Source organism: Malaclemys terrapin, chromosome 1, assembly GCF_027887155.1.
Source record: "Malaclemys terrapin pileata isolate rMalTer1 chromosome 1, rMalTer1.hap1, whole genome shotgun sequence".
In the NCBI taxonomy this organism is placed as follows: Eukaryota; Metazoa; Chordata; order Testudines; family Emydidae; genus Malaclemys; species Malaclemys terrapin.
Window position 1 is genome coordinate 117,795,836 of NC_071505.1, and position 16,903 is coordinate 117,812,738.

At 45.2% G+C, this 16,903-nt stretch overlaps 1 protein-coding gene across 1 annotated transcript in view; it reads left to right on the forward strand.

The window, feature by feature from the left end:
• Nucleotides 1-1,267: 1,267 nt before the first annotated feature.
• Nucleotides 1,268-16,903, forward strand: part of BCAT1 (branched chain amino acid transaminase 1) — a 99,096-nt gene continuing 83,460 nt past the window's right edge. Inside the window, exon 1 of the mRNA XM_054036507.1 lies at nucleotides 1,268-2,076. Coding sequence (XP_053892482.1) covers nucleotides 2,071-2,076 — 6 coding nt within the window. The 5' untranslated portion in view covers nucleotides 1,268-2,070. The remainder of the gene's footprint in view (nucleotides 2,077-16,903) is intronic.

Here is a 16,903-nt window from a genome sequence, read left to right on the forward strand (position 1 = left end):
TCATTTGAGTTTTCCCATGAAAATGCTCTGCCAGAGTTATTTTTGCAACTATACAAACACGTATATTCAAGGGAGAATCACACTCTCTCTCTCTCTCTCTCTCTCTCTCTCTCGGGAGAATCATTCATACAAATGCATAGCAAAACAGTTTACTGAAGTATTCACTTGGCAGTAGAATCAATGAAGAAAAGTCTCTTTTCCAGAGCTGGACACAGCTGCTCACCAGCAGGCAGGAAGAGGGAAACCAGTTATGAAAATGGTAACAAAAGAAAAAAGATAAAATCTGCGAAGATGAGAATAAGCACCCTTATTTGGGGAGATTAGGCTGGGTCTACACTCCGATATTTTCTTCAGAATTCTCACCAATGTACTACTTCCTATTGGTGCAGCTCAACTGGCAGTAACAATGGTGGGATTGTGCATATACTTGGGGCTCTGATGTTTATTCCCTGTCCCATCTATCTCTGTTCAGAAGTTGGGGCCTGTCCACGTTAAAGCTCCCATTGCTACCACTGGAAGAGCTGCACCTGCAGTGGTGCAAATTTTGCAGAAAATAAAGTGTGCATGAAATCCAGCTGCAATGAGAACTGAAGGATGCAGTGTTGATTCGGGGAAAGGGGAGGGTAAACTGAGAGGTGTTGAGTGTCCAGACAGTCTGAAAGCCGGTAAGAGGAAATGACTCAGAGAGCGAATCAGCATTTACTGGTGTTTATAAAGGAGGTGCAGGAAAAAGAGTAATGTCACTAGGTCAGTGTGAAATATTTTCAGTGCAAAGAATTCCTGTTTGGCAGGAGGTGGAATGACATGTCTGGGACATTCTGAAGACCAGTAATGGACCCACACTGGACCCTGGTAGCTACCTTGTCTGGGTAGCCTGTGAAGATAGGCAGATTATTACACCCAGGCACTAATCTCTCACAGCACACGCTGGGCTGGGACATTGGGCACCATGGCAGTGTTTGCTTAGGCGTGGTGCTGTGACTGGCTTGGGGAGGAGGGTGAAATACCTTGGCATTATGGCAGTGGTTCCCCAACTTTAACAACCTGTGAACCCCTTTCACCAAAATGTCAAGTCTCATGAACCCCCTCCTAAAAATGAATATCCAGGGATTTTCTCCTTTACCTGAGTATAAATTATAAAAGCAGTGATCTTGGAAATATAAAATTTGTTTTTATGACATGCTTATTACACACTATTTATTATTCATTATTATTTATCATTACAGTATTTTTATTACATTATGAAAACGGCAACACTGTTCCAAGATCCACTTTCGTAGCTTGTATCACTTGGAATAAGCCTGTTATAAGATAAGGCTCCTATGTTTCATCAAGGAGTATCAGATGTGAAAATAGCATGAAGGTATGTAAGAAGTCAATACAAAGAGTTCCTCTTATACAAGCATTCAGGTCTTGAGCAGTTCAAGCAAACAAACAACACACGTTATAACAAAGCTTAAACTTGTTCTTCATAATACTTTTAAAAACAATACTAGCTGCCTATTTAATTTTAAAAACAGCAAAAAAAAATCCACCTCCCTTTCTATTTCTTATAAGGAGTCTTGAAGTTTAAATCTCCTCAGTGTGATAGATGTGCTTGCTTTGATCTGCTTAGCTCTTGGCAGTCCTGGGGCTCCGGGGTGTTGGTCCCCTGCTCCCTAAGGACAGCTCTGTCCGCCATTAGGGAATTTTTCCCCGAGAACCCCCTGTAACATTTCAGGAACCCCAGTTTGGGAACCACTGCATTGTGGGGATGCTGCTTCTTTGGGAAGGGAGATCTGGCTGCAGCAAGCACTGGGTGATGTCCCGCGGCTGCTCCCCCTGGCGACGACCAGGGGAAAGTGGCGTTGCCGCGCGCTGATGCAATCGGAACCCCCAAGCAGCAGCAGCAGGAGCAGGGAGAATATCAGTTCCTTCTCACAGCTGCAACGTGTCCCAGCAGGGAGGCGTTGCATAGGGAGAGACAGATAGTCCGTAGGCGCTTCATCCTGCTCGCTGGCCGAAGGGAGCGGGGCCGCGGAGAAAGCTCTTCCTGCCTCATCTGGCAATTACTGCTCTTGTACTAGCACGATGAAGGTAATTGGAGTCAATTGTGCTGCAGCATGGGTGCCCGTCCATTGTGGGATGCACAGTGGCAATAAAACAGCATTTCATTTATTGTTGCTCTGATTTGGCTTTGGTGCCTTGCAAGGGAGGCTCTGTCCTCGCTAGTTGATTGTTTCTGATTCAGAGGCAGGATGTGCGTGATTCTCTCGTCTCCTTTTTTAATGGTTGAATTGCAGGCGGCATTTGAGAAAAATAATAGGCGGGGGGGGGAGAGGAGGAGGAGGAAAAACCTTTCAATCTAATATTGCATGGGAGAATTATTTGTTACCGGCGCGGGTTTATTTCTAACATGGGTCTCTTAAGGGGTTAAAAAAACAGAAGGGGGAAAAAAATCTGGGAAGGGTATAGTCTGCTGACAGGCGACATGGATTTAAAGTGCCCGGGAGTTTATTATAGCTCTTAGCTGTGCAGTCATGCTAGACCTGAATCTGGATAACAGGCAGCAGAATGTAGCGTGGTTTAGTGTAAGTGGAAAATGTAACGTTTTCACGGGTTAAAATTTAATGTGAGATGTTGCATTTTTTTTTTTTTTTGAAACCAGTCTTTTATAGTCGCAGTTTGGTCTCTACTTCCTTTAAGTTATACAGTCTTTGTGTGCGTGTGTGCGTGCTATCCCCTGGGATGTGGGGAGAGACGCCTTGTTCTTCCAAAAGGACTTAGTGCTGTTCTTGCTTTTTTAACTTCTCCACTGGTAACTTTACAGTGCCTGGAACAGCTGCACCATGTGAAGGTCTGGGGTCTTGAAGAAGGTTCTGTACAAAGCTGACTTTGAACTGACCACTGTTTGTCCTGAATTTGCACTTCGGCTTGTACATAGTTGCTCCACTTAAATGATTCTGCTAGATGAGATGAGAGCTTATTCCACCCAGGGGAGGAAGGGGAAACATCAGTAGACTTCACTCGTGCTGCTCTCCCCTGCCGATTGTCGTGTTGCCCTTTTCTCATCCTTTGATCTTGCCTACGTTGAACATTTTCTGAAATTTCCTTGCTGTTGCCTTAGCAATGGTGCAGCTGCACAGATGCTGTCAGTAATGGGAACACTAGTAGATAAGTGTTTTATCACCACCCCACCTCATCTGTGCTCCATGTACATGAGGATTCCCACAACTGCTAGCATCAGTGCAGCTGAGACAGGATTAGACCAGTGATGGGAGAAGTTCTGAAAATGCTCCTAGTAGCCCACTTTGTGGCTTCTCCGTTTCAGTATGCTGTGAGCTAGGGGCGTAGGCCCTGGGGAGCGGGTTACAATCTTGTACAATTGCTTGCTGTTCATAGAATAGAATATCAGGGTTGGAAGGGACCTCAGGAGGTCATCTAGTCCAACCCCCTGCTCAAAGCAGGACCAATCCCCAACTAAATCATCCTAGCCAGGGCTTTGTCAAGCTGGGGCTTAAAAACCTCTGAGGAAGGAGGTTCCACCCCTCCCTAGGTAACCCATTCCAGTGTTTCATCACCCTCCTAGTGAAAAAGTTTTTCCTAATATCCAACCTAAACCTCCCCCACTGCAACTTGAGACAATTAGTCCTTGTTCTGTCATCTGGTACCACTGAGAACAGTCTAGATCCATCCTCTTTGGAACCCCCTTTCAGGTAGTTGAAAGCAGCTATCAAATCCCCCCTCATTCTTCTCTTCTGCAGACTAAACAATCCCAGTTCTTTCAGCCTCTCCTCATAAGTCATGTGCTCCAGGCCCCTAATCATATTTGTTGCCCTCCGCTGGACTCTTTCCAATTTTTCCGCATCCTTCTTCTAGTGTGGGGCCCAAAACTGGACACAGTACTCCAGATGAGGCCTCACCAATGTTGAATAGAGGGGAATGATCATGTCCCTTGATCTGCTGGCAATGCCCCTACTTATACAGCCCAAAATGCTGTTAGCCTTCTTGGCAACAAGGGCACACTGTTGACTCATATCCAGCTTCTCGTCCACTGTAACCCCTAGGTCCCTTTCTGCAGAACTGCTTCCTAGCCATTCGGACCCTAGTCTGTAGCTGTGCATGGGATTCTTCTGTCCTAAGTGCAGGACTCTGCACATGTCCTTGTTGAACCTCATCAGATTTTTTTTGGCCCAATCCTCTAATTTGTCTAGGTCCCTCTGTATCCTATCCCTATCCTCCAGCGTATCTACCACTCCTCCCACTATAGTGTCATCTGCAAACTTGCTGAGGGTGCAGTCCACACCATCCTCCAGATCATTAATGAAGATACTGAACAAAACCGGCCCCAGGACCGACCTTGGGGCACTCCGCTTGAAACCGGCTGCCAACTAGACCTGCAGCCATTGATCACTACCTGTTGAGCCCGACGATCTAGCCAGCTTTCTATCCACCATATAGTGTTTTTGCTGTACCGGTTGCATGACTGACCAGAGCAGTGGACTTCAGTCTCCAGGACTGTTATCCAGCATCTTACAGCAGTACTAACCATGCACGTACAAAAAAAAAAGGAAGTAAAATATGATCCATAGCGCTGTGACTGATCATGACAACAGTGAGCTTGACAATGAAATTACCCTATTTCTAAGCAAAAGGATCACTCTGCTGGACTGAAGAAACATAGGGGAGTGATATATTGGGAATGATATAATGGTACTCTGATCTAGGAGACAGGAGATCTGGGTTGTACACTCTGCCACTGGCCTGCTGTGTAACTTTGGGCAAGTCACTTCACTTCTCTGTGCCTTTGTTTTCCCTTTTGTCCTTCATTTGTTTTATCTATTTAGACTGTAAACGCTTGAGGACAGGGACTGTCACTGTGTGTTTGGAAGTCCTAGCACTCATCACAATGGGATCCCAATCACAGTTTGGGCCTCTAGGCATAACTGTAGTACAAATAAAACTATGAAGGTATCTGTCAGCAATATATCATTACACTTCCCTGTCCCTTGAGGTTTCCCCTCTTCACTATTTCCTGCTTTAAATCCCTGCTACTTCAATAAAGACACATTCTCCCTCAATCCTTTTCCAGTTCCCTTCCTGTCTCTGAGCCCTCTTTACAGAAATATTATGTGTAAGAACTGAATTTACCGCTGGTTTCTCTAGTTCTCCCTTGTCCCTCTGTGGCAACTGATTTCAGCTGACAGGCCTAGCACTTGCATCATCTTGTGAGGATGTGGGCGGTCTGATTTCCTTGGCACTGGGGCTGACTGCCCAAATCAGTGTTATAGAGTCACAGGAGAAACAGAAGGAACCAAAAAAGAGGTTAGCTTGCACGCAGCTTATATTTTTCAATGGGCCATATTCATCCCTGGTATAACTCAATGGAATTATTCCCCTGCAGTTACACCAGGAATGAATTTCTCCTTAGGAGTACAGTGATCAGTAATTACTCAGGGGTCAGGATTGTCAGGAGAAGAGACACATCACATTTTATTAATGGCATGAGCACTCAGCCTTGACAGTCTATTCAGGCCTTTTGAAACAATGCATCCACACTAGGCAGGCTAAAGATTCAGCATATGTATTAGCATAGTTGCTCCCATACTAACATGTCATTTTATTTGTATCTGTAAATAACTGTGGCTACATAAATAAAAACACTGTGGTCAGTAGTAGGCATTGAAACCAGGACTTTTAGCAAAAAAAATTGTGAGGTCTGTTTGCTGTGAGAAAATAGTGGACTTTATTCTTGCTAGCCCCAACCAGCAGGGATGACACGATCATAGTCACTATACCAAATGAGTTATATCTTCCACCTTGTTGGACAAGCTAGTCAAAGGCTTTGAGAGCCAGAGAAGTTCAAGTCCTGTCCAGAGTACTAGTCTGTAACAAAGTGTAGCTACTGACTGAGAGCCCTGGTGTCTGTAATGTGGAGATTGAACTCCTGGCCTCAGCACTGAAAGGATAAACTCCCATGACAGCTTGAGCACATGTTGAGGGAGTATATGGCCATAACTTATCATACAGTCACCCATTCTGGTAACTTGATATCCTTACCTCACAACTACAGGAATGCCTGGCCCCACTTTCCTTAGAAATGGTTCCGTTGGCTCATAGCTTATACGTTAAGGAACCAGATTATTACCTCATAAAACAGAGCACCTGTCATCATAAACCTTTATTATACTAGAGGTGAGATTAACTCTGGTCCATCAGGAGTCTAGCAAATATTACCATATGTTACTGACAGTGAAAATCCAGTTGTTTGCTTGTCTAAAGGTCCAGCGATTCCTTCTCTTGTGCAAACCATAAGAGCCAAATAAAATAACATGAAGTTCCAATTAAAACTGTTGTTAAAAGTAATCAAAAGCTTTAACCCATCTGTCTTCCATGATACACCCATTTTGGCACATAGGTTATTATTGTTTTACGGACCAGAGTTATTCATTTACTTACCTTCCCTTTTGAAGTTCACCGTTCATGCCCAAGTTACATTTTTAGTGTGTGTGTGTGTATATATATATATATGAAAAGAACTATATAGTATGAGTACTTAACTATGTGTAAGTTGTACTTAACTAGTACAACTTACCTACCTGAGTGTTTCATGAATTTAACAACAATGCTCATGCTGATTGTAAGACTAGAATATTGATTTTTTTGTTGGTGCTTCTTGGTGCCAGAAGTGGTCAGGGTGGGAGGAGGAGACAACGAGCTGGGACAGACGTAGAATCTTGCAGGATCAGCAGCAGACTCTACTATGCCTCCTCAAGGTCACTAAGTCCATGAGAGTTTAGCAGCGCAGGACCAGTCCCTTTGTTTTCTCTTGTTCAGACCCAGCAGACCCAGTCCTCAGGGTCTCCCTTACCTCCCCAAACAGTGCTAGCACTTGCATTTACCCTTTCTGTGAGCCAGAATCTGAACGCTTTCACATTATCTAATTTTGGGGAATTGCTCTTAATACTATTTCACTTCAGTTCCTTGTAGCAGCTGTGATTACTACAACTCATTCTGCAGCTGGGAAGATGGGCAGCCTTCCAGAGTGCAGCCCTGCTCCACAATCAGCTAGCAGAGTGCAGTAGTACACGGTATGCTATTCATCCTGGAGCCTGAAAACAAGACTCTCAGATGAGGAGCTAGAGGTCCAAGGTTTCTTTTTCTGAGCCCTCGTCTTGCACACAATAGTACAGATTGGTGTTTGCTTGGGCAGAGGTTCTGTTGTGTTCACACTGCTGATGGTCTTGCTCATGGTTGTCCTTAAGATGAGCACAAAAGACAGAGACTTCTGTGTGGAAGATGCTGATGGACTGAACAAGTTGGAAAACTGCTGTACAAAGCCATCAGTAATACTTCCATCCTGAGGAACTTTGAAGAGCTTTACAAACCGTAGTAGTTAAATCAACCCTGTAATGTAGGTAGGTGGTTTCTTTAGAAAGCTACCTAAAGATACTGAATAGATATGTCTTCTGAGACGTGAAGTCTTCGTAATAATTCTACAGAGGCATAGTCATTTTGTTGACACCCAATTGCTTTTTATGAGTTGAATCATTTAATTAACTCCTTAAAACCCATAGCGAGACTCATCAGTATTCCGAAGCTATACCAGGGGACAGTGCCTTCCCCACTCATTTCCAGAGCCTCTGCCAGACAGGCAGCAATGAGAAGGGATTTAAACCCTGAATTTCCTGCCTCCTCCGGGCATGGGGCAGCCGAGCTACTGCCTCCTCCTCTGATCTGGCAGCAGCAGAGTCTACTCCCTCCCAGCTGGCTGTCTTCTCCTCATCCCACCCTGACCACCGCTGGCACCAAGGAACATTACACACCCATCTACCTCACTCTGAGGTATGTGGAAAAGGAGGAGGGAAACAAAAAACTCAGAGGATGTGAGGGCCAGAATGGCACAGGGGAGATGATGGTCTATGGGATCAAAAAAAGCAAACAGTTTAAAGAATGGGCTCAAGAATAATACTAAAAATGTGATAATGCCATTATATAAACCAGTGGTTCAGCTTCTCTGGGGATACTGTGTTTTCTGTGGTGGCCACCCTATCTGAAAAGGGGTCTAGTAGAAATTGAGGAGGTTCTGAGATTGGCAGTGGGAGTGATCAGAAGCATGCAAATACTTCCATATGAAGAGAGACTGAAAGGATGCTGACTGTTTACCTCAGAGAGGAGGGGAAACAGAGGGGACCTGACCAAGGCATACAGAAGAATGTAATGAGGTTCATAGTGGGATGTGGATAACAAGATTGTCCAGAGTTGTTATAGTAAATTAAAAAAAAAAAAATTGAGGACTTGGAGCCCTTCCAATCTTCAGGGTTTAAGTCTGTGCTGTAAGCAATGTTAGAGTCTGAGCTAGGAAACACTCATTCTTGGACATGCTGCTTATTTCTATGGGTTAATCCCATTGACTGGGGGAAGTTTTCAGAGGCACAAAGGATGGTTGGATGTTTCAAAGTCTATAGGAGCTGGGCACCATTGTGTCTTTGAAAATCTCCTTCCTTTGATAGCAGCGTCTGCAGGGTCATGGCCTTAGCACATGCATGCTTGTGCACAGAAATATCAGGGCTTGTCAAAGTGTGATCCTTGGTCAATCCTGGCTCTGTCTCATTCTAGATGTGTGAAGAATAGGAAATCAAGTCGGATTTAAGCTTTCAAAGTGTTGTTTTACCAGCTCCATTGCTATGTGAGTTAATTTCCCTCCCCTATCTCTTCTGAAGGCTAGTACGTTACTGTGGTCCTCCAAAAATAGGCTTTTGCTGTGCCATAGCACTTCTAGAGGTTGATTTTATTATTATTTATTTATTTATTATTATATAAAAATCAACAATTTCTCATTGAGTTTGAAATTGTTCCACAACGACTCCAAGATCTCTTTCTTGAGTGGTAACAGCTAATTTAGATCCCATCATTTTATATGTATAGTTGGGATTATGTTTTCCAATGTGCATTACTCTGCATTTACTTTGTTCTTGGTGTTTTTTAATGGGACTTTGCCTGGAAGAAATGCCACACTTTTAATTTGCATAAACTGGTAGAACACTTGTAACTGTTTTTCAGAGGACAGTGACTGATACCATTTTCACTTCTGCAATTCTCAATGGTTAGTTGTTAAATTTACTAAAGTGTATAAGATTTCTGTCTTTCTTTGATATGTGAGAAGTAAAATGTTGGCACAGTGTTACGCTCAGTATTTAAATAATTGTAGACACTGATTTCTATTTGCATCACCTTGTGGACTTTATAGTATGTATTAGCATAAATTTAATAATTTAAGTATAAAGGAGATTCATATAATTAACAAGTAGCACATGTAAAAACTAGCATAACTTAACTTAAAACTCTTAAATATCTATCATGGGTTTATGCGGCTGCCCATCACCATAGTATCTGAGCACCTTCCATCAATAAAGCCATGTGTCAAAGTAAAGATTCTCCCCACAACTGTAACTCGGACCCCGTGCACATACAAAGATGCAACTGGTGTATTTACCTGCAGCAATCATATTCATCATGATACATGCTTAACCGTGTTTGGTAACTGAAACGGGAATTCAGGAGACAGAAGAAAGAAGCGACAAAGAGTCCTGTGGCACTTTATAGACTAACAGATGTATTGGAGCATAAGCTTTTGTGGGTGAATACCCACTTTGGGCATCTGACGAAGTTTTCCGTGCAGTATGTCTCTATCTCCAATACCCTTTGCTGCAGAAAAGGGGCTTCAGCTCCTCTTATCCTTCAAGATAGGAGCTAACTGGACATAATTTAAAGCTACCCTTGTAAACACCGTGAGATGCACCAAGAGGATGTAACTCAGGCTTCATCAAAACTGAGGAAATTCTCCCTCTAAATTCAAACCAACTACACCAGTTTTAAAACATGCTGGAGCAGCAGTGTAGACAAGATTCGAGCAAGCAGTGCCTGTGCGCTGTTGTTCAGGGAGAGAATATGCATAGAGCATGGCTTTGTGCAGATGAGATACGGCCACTGCACAGCCCTCAACTTCCCATGTGCGGTGAAACCACACTAGTTCTGCCTGGGAAGCCTCCACAGCCCCAGAGGAGAAGGCTAGATGTGTTCTAGTGTGAGAGAAGATGGTCTTGTGATTAAGATGTTCAGTTGGAACTCAGAAGATATGGCTTTTGTTTCTGTCTTCTCCAGTGTGAAGACTCATAGGCAACCCCCACCCCCAACCGTGGGCCTAATAATACTTCCCTACCTCACAGGTGTTGTGAGGATAAACCTGTAATCGCTTTGGAGACATTTAGCTACTACAGTATTATTAAAGCCTATACAGCCTATTAAAAATATGGACACAGTTCCTCTTCACCTTGAACAAAGGTGGCAAAATAACTACAAGCATCACAGAGACCATTCTGCCCTCCAAATTCAAGATAAAGCACACAATTCTAGCCCCCACTTAGCCAGAAGCTGCTGTTTGCCTGTTCGTCTTGGTTTGTCCTGCTTTGTAACCACCCTTTCCCAGCTGAGGTCAACCTCCGGGTCTCTTGATCCATATTTCACACTCACTCTTCAGACAGGTGGCTAGATGTCCATCCAAGAACCACATCTAGCTGTCAAGGATTCTGCATCCAGACAAAGAAAGCATCCATACCAACCCACTACCTTTGAAAATAACCACTGCCTTTAACACATTAAACGCTACCTTTAACACATACAAACAGCCTAACCCTGTAAATATCCTTCTAATAGTTGGACTGGGTCCAGCTGCAGTAACTAATCCATTCAGATCCTATGACAGATTGTTGCTGGTATAATTTATCAGCTTCATTTTTCCTACCACCCTAATTCCAATAAATTTATTATACTGTAGCCAACTGCACTGGCAGCTCTACTCAATCCAGAAAGTCAGGCTCCTTGTGTCTCCATGCACCAGTGGCATTTACAGCTCAGTAATCAATTAAGTTGTCTGTAGAAGTTACTAAGGCTGAATCCGGCTTCAGACCAGTGTATGTCTGCCTCTTACCAGCCTGAGTCTCATGCACAGTCAGAGAACATTTTGATTCTCTTAGCATTGTTGTTGGTGGCTGGTAGAGCCAGCAAGTTCTTGACTAGCTCCGGTGGGAGTGTAAGCATGACTTGCGGGACAAAAAGGAGTCGTCCTTGTCTACCAGAAAAATACCAGAGCCTTTGTTTTTAATGCGCATATTGGGTCTGATTCACTACTGCCCTTTACCTCAGGGCAAAACGGGCCTAAAAGTTACCATTCTGATTTGCAAGTATTTTGCATTCACTTTGCATTGTTATAACTGGCTACACAAGGTGCAGGGCAACAGTAAATCGGGTCATTAGGGTTCGATCATATGTTCCTTCCAAGGCCAAAACTCCCACTGAAATTTGTAGGAGTTGGATGCTCAAGAAATCAGGATGGATTGTTTTAAATCAAAGCAATTTAAATTGCTGATTTTTAATCATAATTTAAATCGGCAAGCAGGAAACCTTGGTTTAACTCATTTTAATTGTTTTGCATTTGTACTTTTCAGATATTTTCCCAAAAAAAGGTTGATTCTCATTGGTTGGTAACCATTAAAACATGTTAATTGGCAACTAAATATAGCCTTTACACTAAATTTGGTGCTGGTTTTGCTAACCCGGAGGATACATGATAGCTATGCATATTCATTTATACAATTATATAGCTTAACTTACATTTATTCAGATTCTTAATTTTTACATTGCTTATTATGTTAAAAGATAGCAAATGACACCTTTCTTAATTACTAGATGGTTAATTTTTTTTTTACTCATGATTTGTGTCACATTGCATTTGGATAGAAATTGGAATTCAATTACAAATGCACAAAAGCAAGCATTTTCAAATTCATTTATTAGTTAAATAAAAGTACCTTAAGTGTGCTGATGAATACATAAGAGAGAAAAGTCAGTTTACCAAAATATGTTTTGCATTGAAAACTAACAGATTTATTAAACAAAGGAAGTATTATCTGTAGAGAGTGAATTTAACTGATTTTTTTTCTGGTCACCATGTCCTTCCAGATTTTAGAAGTAGTACATCTCATTCTTTCACACCTCATTTTTATTTCATATATTGGAGGAGGAAAATAAGCTTTCCTGCTTTTCTAACTCCCAACTGGTTTCTTAACTTTGAATGAACTAATCATTGAACTGAATTAGTTGAATAAATGAAATGAAGGAAATAATCTCTCTCTGCACTTACAGAAGAGACTACTCATGTCAAAAGCTGTCTCAGCACTTCAGTAAACTGGTTCCAGGTGCCTAGCCAGTGACTTCTACCAGTTTAGTGGTTTGACTTTCTTTAAAACTTGGCAGCAAATATGTACTTCATATTATTTTCTGTATTTCATTTAAATGATTTTAATAAGTTTAAGCCTTAACCTAAGTTTCAGTTTCCAATTTAATTATAAATAGGGTTATTTAAAAAAACCCCACCACCATGTATTTAAAAAATCCAATTTTTTATTTAAAAGAAAATAATCCAATTTTATTCACTGCAAGAAATAAAGGATCAGGTCCTTAAATGTAATTTTTTTTTCTCATATTTGCTTTCTTCTTTAAGCAGTTCTCATTTTGGAATGTGCCTTTTAATTAAATAAATACTACTGGGAATTGTGTGATTATGGAGACTATAATTTCTCAGATATAGTTTGGAGGACAAGTGTTACTAATAATAGTAAGGCCCTGATTTTCCTGGATGTGATAGCTGACAGATTTCTTCACCAAACTGCCATTTTAGATTTGGTACTGGTGAGTGATGAGGACCTTGTAGAAGAACTGGTTGTAGAGGACAAGCTGGGTTCAAGTGATCATGCACTAATTCAGTTTAAACTAAATAGAAGGATAAACAAAAATAGGTCTGCAGCTAGGATCCTTGATTTCAAAAGGGCTAACTTTAAAAAATATTAAGGGAATTAGTTAGGGAAGGGGACTGGACTGAAGAGTTCAAGGATCTGAATGTGGAGGAGGCTTGGAATTACTTTAAGTCAAAGTTTCAGAAACTATCTGAAGCCTCCATCACAAGCAAGGGGAAAAAATTCATAGGGAAGGGTTGCAGAACAAGATGGATGAGCAAGCATCTTAAACAGGTGATTAAGAGAAAGCATACAAGGAATGGAAGATGGGATGGATCAGCAAGGAAGGCTACCTCTTGGAGGTCAAAGTGTAGAGATTAAAGTGAGAACTGCCAAAGCCAAGCACAGTTGGACCTCGCAAAGGGAATTAAAACCAATAGTGAAAGTTTCTAGAATCATGTAAATAAGAAGAAAACAAGGAAAGAAGAGGCACTGAGGATGGGGTGGAGATTAAAGATAATCTAGGCATAGCACAACATCTAAATAAATACTTTGCCTCAGTTTTTAATGAGGCTAATGAAGAGTTTAGGGGTAGTGGCAGGGTGACTACTGGCAATGAGGATATGGAGGTAGAAATTACCGCATCCAAGGTGGAAGTCAAACTCCGATAGCTTAATGGGACTAAATTGGGGGCCCTGGATAATCTCCATCCAAAAATATTAAAGGAACTGGCACATGAAATTGCAAATCTATTTGCAAGGATGTTTAATGAGTCAGTAAACTCGGGGGTTGTACCCTATGACTAGAGAATTGCTAATATAGTTCCTATTTTTAAGAAAGGGGGGGGAGTGTTCTGGGAAACTACGGGCCTTTTAGTTTGACATCCGTTGTGTGCAAGGTCTTGGAACAAATTTTGAAAGAGAAAGTAGTTAAGGACATAGAGAGGTTAACGGGAACTGGGATAAAATACAACATGGTTTTACAAAAGGTAGATCGTGCCAGACCAACCTGATCTCCTTCTTTGAAGATAACAGATTTTTTTTTTTTTTTTTTTTTAGACAAAGGAAATTCAGTAGATGCGTTCTACCTGGATTTCAGTAAGGCATTTGATACAGTGCCACATGGGAAATTATTAGGTAAATTGGAGAAGATGAGGATTAATAGGAGAATTGAAAGGTGCATAAGGAACTGGTAAAAAGGGAGACTACAATGGGTCATACTGAAAGATGAACTGTCAGGCTGGAGGGAGGTTACTAGTGGAGTTCCTCAGGGATCAGTCTTGGGACCTAAGTTCCCTCTAAGCTGCGTGGGCGTGTGGCCGCGCAGCTGCCTGTTAAGCACCACGTAGGCGCTCAGGGCTGCGGCAGGGAGAGATGCCTCTCCCCAAGCTCTGGACCTGCCATGGTGCTCCTCCCCTGGCCCCCTCCCCTGGCCCAGGCCAGCTTGGAACCTGCTGCGGTTGGGAGCCAGGCGCCCCTTCCCTGGCCTGAACCCAGCCCAGCCCCTGATCTGCCGCAGCCGGGGGACAGGTGCCCCTCCTCCAGCCCCCACCCAGCCCAGCCTGGACCTGCTGCAGTGGGGAGAGGCGCCTCTCACCCCGCACCCATCCCAGGTGCTACTGTGGAGAGAGAGAGCTGGGGAGAGTCCTCTTTCTCCCCTGTAGCCCTGGGGAGCCCAACTGAACCCCAAACCTCTCATCCCCAGCCCCACTCCAGAGCCCGCACCCCAAGCCAAAGCCCTCCCCCTCTCCACCCCAGTCCTGAGCCCCTCATCCCCGGCCACACCCCGGAGCCTGCACCCCTATCCGGAGCCCTCACCCCTCCTGCACCCCAACCCTCTGCTGCAGCCCTGAGCCCCTCATCCCCAGTCCCACCCTAGAGGCCACACCCCCAACCAGAGCCTGCACCCCCCCCCACGCCCCAGCCCTGAGCCCCTTCCCACACTCCAAATCCCTGAGCCCCACCCCTGCTACATGAATTTTGTTATGTGCACCTGACACATCACCTCCATATTGGTGCACATAACAAAATTAATTCCGCACACGGGTAGGAAAAATTAGAGGAAACACTGTTTGGGACCAATCTTATTTGAATTTAGGGAAAAAACGTGGGAGTGTGCTAATGAAATTTGCTGATGACACAAAGTTGGGATTACAAAAGAGGACCGGAATCTCCTACAAGAAGATCTGGACGACATTGAAAACTGAAGTAATAGAAATGGGATGAAATTAAATAGTGCAAAGTCATGCATTTAGGGACCAACAACAAGAATGTTTGCTATATGCTGGGGACATGCCAGTTGGAAGTGAAAGAGGAGGAGAAAGACCTGGGTGTATTGATCATTGGATGATTATGAGCTGCCAGTGTGATGAGGCTGTGAAAAAGGCTCATGCATTTCCAGTAGAGAGACGGAAGTGTTAGTACCATTATACAAGGCACTGGTGAGACTATACCTGGAATACCGGGTGCAGTTCTGGTCTCCCATGTTTAAGAAAGATGAATGCAAAGAAGGGTGACTAGGATGATCCAAGGAATGGAAAACCTACCTTAGGAGAAGAGACTTAAGAAGCTTGGCTTGTTTAGTCTAACCAAAAGAAGGCTGAGGAGAGATATGATTGCTTTCTATAAATACATCAGAGGAATAAATACCAGGGAGGGAGAGGAGTTATTTAAGTTAAGCACCAATGTTAACACAGGAACAAATGGATATAAACTGGCCATCAAAAAGTTTTAGGCTTTATATCAGGTGAAGGTTTTTAACCACCAGAGAAATGAAGTTCTGGTACTGCTTCCCAGGGAAACAGTGGGGGCAAAAACTCCAACTGGCTTCAAGACTGAGCTTGATAAATTTATGGCGGGGGTGGTATGACAAGACTGTCTACAGTGGCATGTAGCCAATCTGCAACTGCAACTGCATGTAGCCAATCTGCAACTGCAAATATCTCCAACGGCTGGAGATGGGCCACTAAAATAGGGTTACCATATTTAGTGCCTCCGAAAGGAGGACACTTTAAAGGGGCCCCAGCCCCGCCCCCGCGTCCGCCCCAACCCCGCCCCCTCCCCAAATTCTCCGCCCCCTCCCCTGCTTCCCGCGAACATTTGAGTCGCGGGAAGCCTGAAGCAGGTAAGGGGGGGTGTGTGTGGGGGGGAGGAGGCGCGGCCCACCCCCGGCACCGCAGGTCCCCAGCCCGTCCCCCGAGCCCCCAGCCCGGCCCGGCACCGCCGGCCGAGCCCCCGACCCGGCACCCGAGTCCCCGGCCGGGCCCGGCACCCGGCCACCCCGAGCACCGCCGGCACCCGACCCGGCACCCGAGCCGCCGGCCGAGCCCCCCGGCCCGGCCCCGGTCCCCCCCGAGCACCGCCGGCCGAGCCCCCGGCCCGGCCCCGCCAGCCAGGCCCCCCGAGCCCCCGGCCCGGCCCCGAGCCCCCCCGAGCACCGCCGGCCGAGCCCCCGGCCCGGCCCGGCACCCGAGCCCCCGGCCCGGCACCCGGCCCCCCCGAGCACTGCCGGCCGAGCCCCCGGCCCGGCACCCGAGCCCCCGGCCCGGCACCCGGCCCCCCCGAGCACCGCCGGCCGAGCCCCCGGCCCAGCACCCGGCCCGGCACCCGGCACCCGAGCCGCCGGCCGAGCCCCCCGGCCCGGCCCCGGGCCCCCCCGAGCACCGCCGGCCGAGCCCCCGGCCCGGCACTGCCGGCCAGGCCCCCCGAGTCCCCGGCCCGGCACCGGGCCCCCCCGAGCACCGCCGGTTGAGCCCCCGAGCCCCCGGCCCGGCACCCGAGCCGCCGACCGCATGTCCGATTTTCCCGGACATGTCCGGCTTTTTGGGATTTCCCCCCGGACGGGGATTTGGAGCCCAAAAAGCCGGACATGTCCGGGAAAATCCGGACGTATGGTAACCCTAACTAAAATGGAGAGGCGCTGAATTGTTAGAGAATTCTTTCCCACGTGTCTGGCTGCTGGATCTTGTCCACATGCTCAGGGTCTAACTGACCGCCATATTTGGGATCAGGAAGGAGTTTTCCCTGAGTCAGACTGGCAGAGACCCCTGGGGGGTTTTCCACCATCCTCTGCAGCATGGGGCCTGGGTCACTTGCAGGTTTAAACTAGACTAAATGGTGGATTCTCTGTAA